The sequence below is a fragment of the Paramisgurnus dabryanus genome, chromosome 21 (genome assembly GCF_030506205.2).
Source record: "Paramisgurnus dabryanus chromosome 21, PD_genome_1.1, whole genome shotgun sequence".
NCBI classification, from domain to species: Eukaryota; Metazoa; Chordata; class Actinopteri; order Cypriniformes; family Cobitidae; genus Paramisgurnus; species Paramisgurnus dabryanus.
The window spans coordinates 32,621,097-32,634,190 of NC_133357.1; the positions used below are offsets into that span (position 1 = coordinate 32,621,097).

A 13,094-nucleotide genomic window follows, 5' to 3' on the forward strand; every position below is an offset into this window, starting at 1 on the left:
TTCGTAGCACATATTTTTCTCAGGAAGCCCTAATGCAGATGTAGATTAAATTAAACTTTAAATTTCACTGGGCCCAGCATGTCTTGTGACTAATTGCCAAGTGATATTTAGTGATTAGGCATGCAAATCTAACAAAGAGATTTGAAGTCATCTGTGAAAGGCAATATTTAATTTAAACTAATGTGTTCATTTTGATTTGAGTAAAATAATTTACAAATATATTAAAGAAATATGCAACAACACTAGTGCAAAACATCAAACCTTTATTCATGTTAAATCTTCAAAGTATATGGAATATTATGGGGCAGTGTCCCGGACAGGGATTAGCTTAAGCCAGGACTAGGAATTGGTTTAATTAGAAAATATAACTAGTTTTAACTAGTTTTCCTTACTAAAAACATTACCTGTGTGCATTTTGAGGCAAAACAAAGGGCATTGGTGTATTTTAAGATATGTTAGTGCAAGATGTTTTTAGTTTGGACAGCTCTTAAATTTTTTTTTAGTCTAGGAATAGTCTAATCCCTGTCTTGGAAACTGCCCCAAAATGTATAAATTAGATAATCTTACCACTGAACCACATTATGAACATCATTTTGGGAGTGATTTTGTGATCTCTGAAGAAGTTGAGTAGGAAGGAGAGGGGGAAGATATTTACAGCCCGACCGACAAGAACCAGAACCTGAAACGGAATGCACTTCATAGGAAATCCATATAAACATCTAGGAAAACTGACAAATACTAACAAACTATTTATTATTACCAGTGGAGCCCGCCCACACTTTGAGAAACGCTTCCCTAATTGTAAATGCAGGGAATGGGATTCAAGTTGAAAACATTTTACCCCATTTTGTGTCCCCTCACTTCTCAAACCAAAGTTACACCCTTGACTTGAGATTGTTTTTGCATCAGAGCAAAGAATTTCTTAACCTGTCGATGCGCACTTATTTGTGGATGGGATGACATCAGTTTTTTTAACGCTCCTACTGTGTCCCAAACAACTTGGTGATAGAGGTGCTGTTTTTCTTTATTTTCATTGGTAACACTTTGCAATAAGGTTCATTAGCTAACATTAGTTAATGTATTAACTAACATGAGCAATACGTTTGTTACAGTATTTATTAATCTTTGTTAATGTTAGTTAATAGAAATAAAGCTTTTAATTGTTTGTTCATGTTAGTTTACGGTGCATTAATAATAATTAATATAATAATAATTCCTTACATTTATATAGCGCTTTTCTCAGTACTCAAAGCACTTTACATATGAACAGGGGAATCTCATCAACCACCACCAATATGCAGCATCCACCTGGATGATGCGACGGCAGCCATATTGCGCCAGAACGCCCACCACACACCAGCTTATTAGTGGAGAGGAGATAGAGTGATATAGCCAAATAGTATGAGGGATGATTAGTGGGCCAATGGGCAAGTTTTGGCCAGGATTAACTAACATTAACAATATTTTTAAAAGTATTAGTAATTTTTGAAATTAACATTAACAAAGATTAATAAATGCTGTATAAGTGCAGTTCATTATTAGTTCATGTTAACTAATGTTGTTAACTAATGTTAACTAATGAACCTTATTGTAAAGTGTTACCTTTTTATTTTTTAAGCTTTCTGACTGATTTTTGAGGTTCTCCATCTGTGACCCTTGTAGTCTTTGTCCACTCAAATTATTCTATGTGCTCAGCATTAAGACGATATAGATACACGTCCTCTTTCAGGCAGATTTGCAACATCTCTAACATCTTCATTATTTTCCTGATTGTGGAAATAGATGTTTTGATGGTTTTACTATTTTCGTAAAGCCACTTTATATTTTGCGTAGCTCACCAATCTTTTGTTGCACATCACTATGGTTTTGTTGCACATCACTATGAACTATGGTCTTTGACAGGTTTGCCGCCCGCATCATCATCTGCTTTTGTATTTTGTATTAAAATACAGAACAGTAAAATACGTCCTTCTTCTGACATTATCTCATATGCCTTTATGACTTAAAATTGCACTTGAAATATTGACAAAAATAAGTATTTGGCAACATTGTGACGCTCTACGGAGTATTTACATTTAAGGCCAGATTAAACCATAATTTTGGTTTTAAATAACAACTGCTGGGATGTACTAAAGACGCACAGTGGATAGTTAGCGATGAAAAGGTGTGGTCTAGTAATTTTTGCGACTGACTTTATTGCATATGCATTTCTAGGAGTTTCCCTTTCAAAGACAAAATGTATGGGAGGAGTTTATTTAAATGAATTATGCGATATAATTTACTATTTGCGCATGTAATATTACTGGTATTTTCGCCAATTTTTAACGCCAAAAAAGCATGTCTTAAATCATTTTGCACTTGAAATGGCTGCAATTGTTGCTGATAGGAAGAGGCATCGCAGAGATCAGAGAGCGTGTGGTACAAGGCAGAGGATTTTAACAGTTTATTTAGTATGCCAGAGGAACATATTATTCAAAAATATTGTTTTCCAAGCCATGTTATATTTTATTTGCTGGAGGAAATGAAAGAGGAATTACTAGGAAAAGTCACACAATTCCAGGGGATTCAAACCTTCTTGTAAACCTTCATTTTTGTCCTCTAGTTCTTTTTAGTGTACTATGGCTTTGTTAGCTGGGATTTCACAACCCAAATTTTTTGGTGCAATGTCCGTGGTGCTGAATTCAATCGCATTAAGCATTAGTAGATCACGCGCACCTAATCAGCTATGCTTATTTGTGACCCTGAACTAATTTGTGCTGCTCTTAGTAGATTGCGTTGCGATTGTGGAAATCAGCTGTTGTGCCTGTGTTTCATTTGTCCCTTTTAGTAAATAAAAAAAACCCCTGCAGATATTATCACTCCCATCTGTGTTTTTTTTAATTGAGCTCTCACGCTAATTTGCCCCGTTTAGTAAATCTGGCCCTTAGTATAACAGAATTTTTAGGGTGCACTGACATTGTACTCGTACTGTTCTGAACCTTACCCATGCATGCTAGTCCACACCCTGCAAAGCTGCACTCACGCTATGCTAAACGACTACCATGTATGCTTTTAAAGTTGCACAACTGATGCTGATCATGCATCCTATTGCGCTCATACAGGTAGTGCATCCTAATCTGTGCGCCTAGTGTGAGTTAGGGATGTTAACCGATGACCGTTTGACCGATGGTTGACCGTATCAACGTTAACCGGTCAAAGTTGTCGGTTGTCGGTTAAAAAAAGGGATCTGTAAATTAGGCTATTATAGACAGTGGACTAAACCCTACTACAGTTAGTCATCTCTTTCTTTCCAAGATCTTTTTGTGTGAAGTGAACAAATCCCTCACACTCAGTTTTTCATAACTGGTCTGTTTGTACTTTATAAACCAATAAAAAAACATTTGGCGTGAGGTCACTGCTTTTGGTTTCACATGTTCACAAGGTTTGCGAAAAGTAAATGCTACAGGCTATTTTTTGATAAATTCCTTTATTCGAATAGTAAATAAAATACAGCAATAAAATGATTAAAATTAAAGTCTCTCCTGGTTGTGTTCCAAATTATTAACATTTATGTCTTTTAGGCTAACAGTAAAGTGCAGAGTAAGTTTTGTTTCTGTAAATCCTCAGCCATGATTTTTACCACTTTATTAAGTTTTGCTTTGTAGAAAGCATTTCTTTGAAGTGAATTTCGTTTTGTATAAATTGTATCTTAATTTTAATTAATGTTTAATCAACCAAATGCATGTATTTATTAAATAAAAAGCAAATAGAGCAGACATGGGCGGAAATCCCGGGGGGGTCGGGGGGGACAGGACCCCCCCTATCTGAGGGTTGTCCCCCCTAAATTATCATTAGAATATGTGTATTGAAAATAATTTAATGATTTATAATACTTAAACTAGTTGTGTAAGAAGTGAAACAATACAAATGCAAACGGAGCAACAACAAAAAAACGTTTTAAATATTTGGATTCCCCCTCCCTTGCCTCACAGTGGTTTGGTCCACTGCCCACGCCCCTTTTACCTCACCACCACACATTCCGGTGGTAGAGAAGTGTACGGAGCCGACGCGTTAATAAGCTATATACAATACAACGTTTCCCATCACTTATCAGTTTATCCTCATATGTTTTAAAACTGGACTATTTTGACATATAAACATGAACATATTTCGTTTTCTGAGAACAGAAGCAGATAAACGATCAAGAAAACATTTTTATGCATTCATGCAGAGGTGAGGCAGAGCTGAAAGTAACAAATTACATTTACTCACCTTGCTGTAACTGAGTTTTTTGTGTACTTTTACTTTGAGTAGTTTTTAAAATCTGTACTTTACTTTTACTTAAGTATGTTTAAAGTATTGTTGGTTACTTCGCTACATGTTAAATCATATCCGTTACTGAGTAAAAATAAATAAAAAAGTAAGGTGATAAAGACGCGCCACGGTCGGATGATTGATTGATGGGCGGGGGAACGCGCAAAAAGAACCATGGAGAGGGACGAGACAGGCGCAGGCTAATGCAGACCCTCAATTCAATTCTTACGAAAGAAACCCCTGGCCATTGACGCAAAGCGATTGTTTCATTCAGGTAGGGTTCATGCTCTTGAGTACGGAGTTTGAGAATTGCCGACCGTGTTTAACCGCTAATTTGCACGATGCATTTTTAATACATGCGCATTATCTTCCGAGGTCTAGCAGCTTCGCGTCAAGTCAAACAACTTGAGAACGTCCTCGAGAATGCGCAGATCATTAGACATTGCAGAGAGAGAGAGAGCGCGAGAGAGATAGATTGAAAGACATCAGGTACACAGGTCTGGGAGCTAATAAACGTGTAAAGGATGTATAGTGTATAGCCATGGCACTCATCTCATTATATGTTCATTTATGTATATAGTTTAATAACAATGTATGTTACCAGCAATACATCAATTACAACCTTCATATAATGATTGTATTTACTAGCTGCTGACCTCATATTATTTTTGCTTCAAAAGTGCATAACTCACCTGTAAAAATCATTAAATAATTCCATAAATGTTTCTTAGTTATAAAAAGCTTTTTATTTTATTAACATTTGTTATTGCACTTTAATTGTAGAGATGTTTACAATTAAAAACATAGTTTGAGATGTATATATCCTTCCTTTGTGAACTATACTAGAAACCTCTCCCCGCTGTAAAAAAGTAACTCTTAAAATTAAAATGACTTTTTACTTGAGTAGATTTTTAGACCAGTAACTTTACTTTTACTTAAGTAAAATATTATTAAAGTAACTTTACTATTACTTAAGTAGAAAATTGTATTACTCTTTTCACCTCTGCATTCATATGTATTAAAATTAAATTTGCGTCCGTTCATAGAGAAAGAGAAACGTTTTCTATCTGTACCCATTTCCTTGCAAGTACAATTTTGCCTGTATTATTGGTGTCCCCTTCAAAAATTGTTCTTGAAAAATTTTATGTTTATTGTCCCCCCCAACATTTAGATGAGATTTTCGCCCCTGAGAGCAGAGTATATAATTACCGGTCCGTGCATGAAGGCGCCGGCACTGCGCGTTCACTTGCATTGCATTGTTAATTAGAACGCACCTCATCATAAATAAATAAAACTCAGCGTAGGCCTATATGCCTCATACAAGCATTAAATATCTTTGCTGCATTTGTTCTAAAACAAAAACAGTGCGAGACCTGCTTTGGCCGGTGCTTTTACACATTCTGAAGGTGCCCGTTTAATCCATTGGTTTTATCGTGTTGCAGTCTATTAGGCAACATTCCGCATAAAATGGGTTTAGATTTGGAAATACATTACATCTATATTTCAGTGGTAACAGAAAAGGTGATGATGATCATCCTATGTCTTTAATATTACTACCCCAAACTAAAGCGCAGTCTCTGAGCTGTCATTTTATTAAATGAGCCGCGGCAATTTTCAAATGAGCTTCACAAACGCCTTTATTTTCAAGTTCGCCTTTATTTTCAAATCACCTAGTACCTAAACTATTTCGAAACTAAGCACGGCGCCGTTTGCGGGACTCATGTTTCGCGCTGTAGGGGATTTAAAAAGTATTGTGAGGTCTGTGTGTGTGTGAGCCGGAGGCAGAGCGCAGAGAGATGCGAGTTGCGAAATTGCAGGCGCGGCTCGAAATGGCTGTTTATTTTAAATAGCATAGCATGTTTTAAACTAATAGGCCTATCAGTTAACCGGTTTCAACCGGCCAATGAGGCTCGGTGGCCGGTCAAGAAAATTTTTCGTTTTCGCCATCCCTAGTGTGAGTACACTCATATTCAAAGGTCATCAGACCTTTCCTCACCAGAGCGGGAAGCTGTGGAGGAGTTGTTGCCCGGCATTCGCACCATGCGGTACAGCGTGCCCCACATCACCATGGCTCCAGGCACCCGGAGACGACCGAGGCATGGAATGAGCGAGCACCCATCTCGATGCAGCTTCACGGACCGCGTTCGGGCGAACGGAGACGCTATCGCCCAGCATAAAAACGGTAAGACTCCGCTTGTCATTGTAACCTGCACTACTTGCCACATGTACAGTTTAGCTTCTTCCGTCACCACAGAGGGGTTTACATGTGTTAAATGTATTGAAGTAGTAAGGCTAACGGAGAAGGTTGCAGAACTAGAAGCGCACATCCGAACGCTCGTTGAGGACAGTAAAACCGGTAATGTTAATATTTCTACCACACTGTTTCGGGTGCGCCTACGGTAACGCGTAGTACACATAGCTCGGTTCCGGCAACTGAGTTAACACGGCCGACTAACTGGGTGACTATCAGGCGGCGTAGTCATATTCGATGCCCATCGAAGTCCCCCCTAGTAATTTCTAACAGATTCGACATCCTAAGCAATACACCGGCTGAGACATCTGTTAAAGGTGCCCTTGTTATTGGAGACTCGATACTTAAGAACGTGAACATTGAGGCACCAGCCACCATAGTTGACTGTATACCGGGAGCCAGATCGTCAGACATTAGATCCAAACTTAAAGTGCTGGCTAATGCTAAGCGTAAGTTTTCAAAAATTGTTATTCATGCCGGCGCAAATGACACCAGACTCCGCCAGTCGGAGATCACCAAAGATACTATTAAAGAGGTGTGTGAAATTGCAAAAACAATGTCAGATAATGTAATATGCTCTGGTCCCCTCCCCGCCTACCGGGGTGATGAAACTTATAGCAGATTAGTGTCTCTTCACCACTGGATGTCAAAATAGTGCCCTCAGCATAACGTAGGGTTTATAGACAATTGGAAGCACTTCAGGGGGAGACCTGACCTGCTTAAGAGAGATGGCCTTCATCCGTCATCGGAAGGAAATGCTATACTCTCTAGAAATCTGACCAATACTCTTAATTCTAATACAGTCTGACTACCCAGGGCCCAGGTCAGGAAATAGATAGATCGGCCTACCCGTCCATCTGTTAGCTGCTCTGACATGTCAAGATCACATATATCCCAGAACTTAGAGCCTATCTTACCAGAGTATCAACACATTTCAACTGTGTGCGTTCCTCGAACAAACGAATACAGAGCACCGTTTACCTCGTCTCGTACAAATCTTACTAACATAAAATTAGAAAACAATACGTTTACAGAAGAACCTCGAATGTTAAAATTCGGCCTTCTTAACATTAGATCGCTTACCAATAAGGAACCCATTGTCAATTAAATAATTACTGACCAAAACTTAGATGCACTCTCTTTAACAGAAACCTGGCTTAAAGCAGACGATTACATTAGTTTAAACGAATCCACCCCACAAGACTACTATTATAAACATGAACCTCGATTAACGGGGAGAGGGGGTGGTGTAGCTACAATATACAACAAAATTTTTAAAGTTAACCAAAAATCTGAACTAAAATTTAATTCATTTGAAATAATGCTATTAAATATGGAAATAACTGATCGTAACCATAAACAGCTCTCTTTTGTCCTTGCTACAATCTATAGACCTCCGGGCCATCATGCAGATTTTCTTAAAGAAATATCAAATTTCCTGTCTGACCTCGTAGTCACTGTAGATAAAGCTCTTATTGTTGGTGACTTTAATATACACGTTGATAACCCAACAGATCCATTAGGATTAGCGTTTATTGATATTCTAAATTCTCTCGATATTATACAAAACGTGACAGGGCCCACGCATACTCGTAGGCACACATTAGACTTAATTCTGTCACTCGGGCTCAATATTAATGAAATCGAGATATCACCTCAGAGCGATGCAGTTTCAGACCATTGCCTTGTCTCATACACGGTACTTCTAGATAGGATCACTCGATCCACAATATGCTACCGACTAGCCAGAACAATAATTTCTACCACTAAAGATAACTTTATTAGCACTCTTCCAGATCTGTCCCAAATGAAACATGTAGCAGATAATCCTGAAGATCTAGATATTGTAATAAAAACCTGAACAGTATTTGTTCTAACACATTGGATGTCGTAGCTCCAATTCGAAAAAAGAGAATCAAAGAAAAAACGCTAGCTCCATGGTACGACCATCATACCGCAGCCCTTAAAAAGGCTGTTAGAAAAATGGAAAGAAACTATAGAAGCACAAAGTTAGAGGTATGGCGTGCAGCATGGAAAGAGAGTGTTAACTCTTTCCCCGCCATTGACAAGATATCTCGTCAATTAAGAGAAAACGCTTCCCCGCCAATGACGAGATTTTCCGTCTTTCCGCAATACCGCTATTATCCCTTCCGCAACGTTTTAAAACCGGAAGTATTGCCCTATGGCAAGCTGCTGCATGTCCGTGTCTGTTTTAAAGATCGCTCTGAATGGGATCTCTATGAAAAGTCCGTCACAAATATGGAATTATTTTTGCTTTTTGCTCAAAATATGGTGTTTTTGCAAAAACCTACCCATATTCAAAAGCTGATTGCAAAAGAACCACTAAAGGTAGGATGAAACGGTTTTTTTTGTTTAAAAGCAGAGGGTCTGTTCTTTCATTTGGTATATTGTATGTTTATTTATTTAAAGAAGAACATTTTCTGGAAGGCATTAAACTTTGGTGATATTCATGAAAAACGCTGGCGCTGGCAACTTTTTTTAAAAATGCTGGCGGTGAAAGAGTTAAACACTACAGACAGGCTATAAAAATTGCCAGATCTACGTATCTCAGCAATCTTATTAAAGAAAATCATAATAACCCTCGCTTCCTATTTAGCACAGTTGCGAAACTGACTAGAAATAAAGAACAAACAGAACCCACTAATAAACTCCCACACAATAGTAACGACTTCATGAACTTCTTTACTAAGAAAATTATGATTATTAGGGAAAACATTGTAGGTACCCAAGCAGCCACCACTCTACCCAGTAATATATTTAACGCTAGCTTACCATACGAACATCTTGAGTCATTTAAACCTACTACAATAGAAGAGCTATCTAAATTAGTAGCGTCATCCAAATCATCTTCCTGTATATTGGACCCTGTTCCCACAAAATTACTCAAAGAGGTATTCCCTGTAGTGTCTAACCCAGTACTAAATGTATTTAACTCATCACTAGAATTAGGCTACGTTCCAACAGCTTTCAAACTAGCAGTTATTATACCGCTCATTAAAAAACCAAACCTTGACCAGGGAGATCTAAATAACTTTAGACCAATCTCAAATCTCCCTTTTCTTTCCAAAATATTAGAAAAAGTAGTGGCAAGCCAGCTACGTACATTCTTAGCAAATAATAGTACATATGAAAAGTTCCAATCAGGATTCAGGCCCCACCATAGCACAGAGACAGCGCGGCTTAGAGTAACAAATGACCTTCTCCTAACATCCGATCGTGGAGAAATATCACTCCTTATATTATTAGACCTTAGTGCAGCCTTTGACACAATAGATCAAACAAGCTTACTTAATAGGCTAGAAAACTATGTTGGCATCAGTGGTCAAGCGCTAGCCTGGTTCAGATCGTATCTAACCAATCGCTATCACTTTGTTTATGTAAATGAGGAGGAGTCACATCACTCCCTGGTTAAATACGGCGTACCGCAGGGATCAGTTTTAGGTCCTATCCTATTCTCGTTATATATGTTACCTCTAGGAGACATTATCAGGAATCATAACATACAGTTTCACTGCTACGCAGATGACACACAGCTTTACATCTCTTCACATCCTAGCGAAACACACAATTTTTCTAAGCTATCAGACTGCATCAGCGATATAAGTGACTGGATGGCACATAACTTTCTTATGCTAAACTCCAATAAGACAGAGATACTTGTTATCGAACCGAATCGCTACAAATATAATATGACAGACTACAAGTTGCCCATAGATGGCTGCACTGTGGTGCCAACCTCCACGGTTAAGAATTTAGGTGTGATGTTCGACAGAAATTTATCCTTCGACAGCCATATCTCCAATGTCTGCCGCACAGCATTCTTCCACCTTAGAAATATCTCAAAAATACGCCATATGTTGTCTGCATCAGATACAGAGAAGCTTATCCACGCTTTTATGACCTCTAGAATAGACTATTGTAACTCGTTACTCGGAGGATGCCATGCAAATCAGGTAAACAAGCTTCAGCTAGTTCAAAACGCTTCTGCAAGAGTTCTTACTCGATCTAAGAAGTATGACCGCATAAGCCCAATTCTGGCATCTTTACACTGGCTACCAGTTAAATATCGTATACAATTTAAAATATCACTAATCACCTACAAAGCTTTAAATGGCCTAGCACCCTCATATCTTAGAGAATTATTATCAGAATACAATCCATCACGTGCATTGCGGTCACAAAATTCTGGCCTCTTAAAGCTGTAGTCTACGATGTTGAAAATCGGTTGAGAAAGCCTGAGGCGGTTAGTAAGTTTTAAAAAACTCATCCCGCCCCTCTGTGCTACCTGATCCCTCCCACCGGGAAACGAACTTGAACAACGTCACTCATTCAAGCTTTGATCACTGGTAGTAAACATCAGAACAGAGATTTACCGAGCAGTAAACACATAAAGCCTTGAAGGAATTACAATTATGATTGCAATTGACGTTATTTACATTCACAACAACGTTTGGCATACGTTTCCCCTCCTGAGCTTCAAGAAATGACTTTGTAAATATAATTACTTTGACCCGTGATACGCGATGCTAAACGGCTAACATTCCGATGCCGACCGGCAGCATGAGCATGTTGTTACCAGACTGATAAAAAGATTTATGTAACACCACACACAATCTTTGTAAATATAATTACTTTGACCCGTGATACGCGATGCTAAACGGCTTCAATGCCGACCGGCAGCATGAGCATGTTGTTGCCAGACTGATAAAAAGATTTATGTAACACCACACACAATCTTTGTAAATATAATTACTTTGACCCGTGATACGCGATGCTAAACGGCTTCAATGCCGACCGGCAGCATGAGCATGTTGTTACCAGACTGATAAAAAGATTTATGTAACACCACACACAATCTTTGTAAATATAATTACTTTGACCCGTGATACGCGATGCTAAACGGCTAACATTCCGATGCTGACCGGCAGCATGAGCATGTTGTTGCCAGACTGATAAAAAGATTTATGTAACACCACACACAATCTTTGTAAATATAATTACTTTGACCCGTGATACGCGATGCTAAACGGCTTCAATGCCAACCGGCAGCATGAGCATGTTGTTACCAGACTGATAAAAAGATTTATGTAACACCACACAAAATCTTTGTAAATATAATTACTTTGACCCGTGATACGCGATGCTAAACGGCTAACATTCAAATGCCGACCGGCAGCATGAGCATGTTGTTGCCAGACTGATAAAAAGATTTATGGAACACCACACACAATCTTTGTAAATATAATTACTTTGACCCGTGACACGCGATGCTAAATGGCTAACATTCCAATGCGGACCGGCAGCATGAGCATGTTGTTGCCAGACTGATAAAAAGATTTATGGAACACCACACACAATCTTTGTAAATATAATTACTTTGACCCGTGATACGCGATGCTAAACGGCTAACATTCCAATGCCGACCGGCAGCATGTTGTCAGACTGATAAAAATATATTTATGTAACCTCGCACAATAAAAGTTTAAATAGATGCGTACCTGTTCAACAAAAAGTCTGCCGTGTCGGCGTCGGTTTTCAGCCCCAAATCTCCCTGAAGCTTCCTCCAACGGTCAATTGCGGACCCTTTATTGATTCTACTTAGAGTCCGGCGTTTTTCACACTTTTTTTACCTCTGCTCTTTCCTCTATAGACTTCCCTTTTCTTCTAACCTTTACTGTAGGGACAAGAAGCTTGCTGCTGTCGGTTAGTTTTTTCCATTAGTGAGATGTTGCTGCTTCGCTAGCTAACATACACTGACACAAATTTCATGTCGCAGGCAGGAGAGGGGCGGGGTTGGGGTGCGATGGGGTGGAGAGGCGATCGCGAGGTGGATTTTCAAGTGTACGGGGATTTGATGAGAGCAGTTAACCAATGTAAGCTGTCCGGCCGGACAGTTTACATTGGTCAATTTATCTGCCGCCGTACACCCAATAGACTGAATGGATTTTTAAAATTCTTTTTTCTCTTCATATTGTTAGGATTTTACTGTAGAACCATAACCAGCATCAAAACGAGTTTATTAATAATGAACAATCTTTGAAATCGTAGACCATAGCTTTAATTATCCCTAAAATATCAAAAGTGTCTAAAGGTGGCAGATCCTTTTCCTACTTAGCCCCTAAGCTATGGAATGATTTACCAACCGACGTCCGAAAATCAGAGACAGTAGATAACTTTAAATCTAGACTTAAAACTTTTCTCTTTAACAAGGCATTCGCATAGTTTGTTTTAGAAATAGTACTTATCTCCCAATAGCTAGCTTGTACAACCTAATAAATAAATAAATAAATGAATAAATTAAAACCTTTTTTTCGTCAACACTCCAAAGCATGGTAAATGTCATTAATACTCTTTAGTAATATGCTGAAACTTTGCATTGGTTGTCGATTGAGTCTTAATTGCCAAATATGGTCGGTTTGCAATTTTGGCCTTTTTCCCATGGCCTTAAAAATAGTATGTCATACAGAACCGTTTGCCACTGTACGTTAGTATTAACGACGGCAGTGGGGCCACTGGCCTTAGTCAAACG

The 13,094-nt window shown here is 38.6% G+C and overlaps 1 protein-coding gene across 3 annotated transcripts in view; it reads right to left on the reverse strand.

Moving 5' to 3' along the window:
- The window catches only part of slc9a8 (solute carrier family 9 member 8), a 325,111-nt gene that overhangs the window by 16,462 nt on the left and 295,555 nt on the right, over window positions 1-13,094 (reverse strand). For all 3 annotated transcript variants that reach the window (XM_065282599.2, XM_065282598.2, XM_073813043.1), the window contains one exon: window positions 568-679. In XM_065282599.2, coding sequence (XP_065138671.1) covers window positions 568-679 — 112 coding nt within the window. The remainder of the gene's footprint in view (window positions 1-567; window positions 680-13,094) is intronic.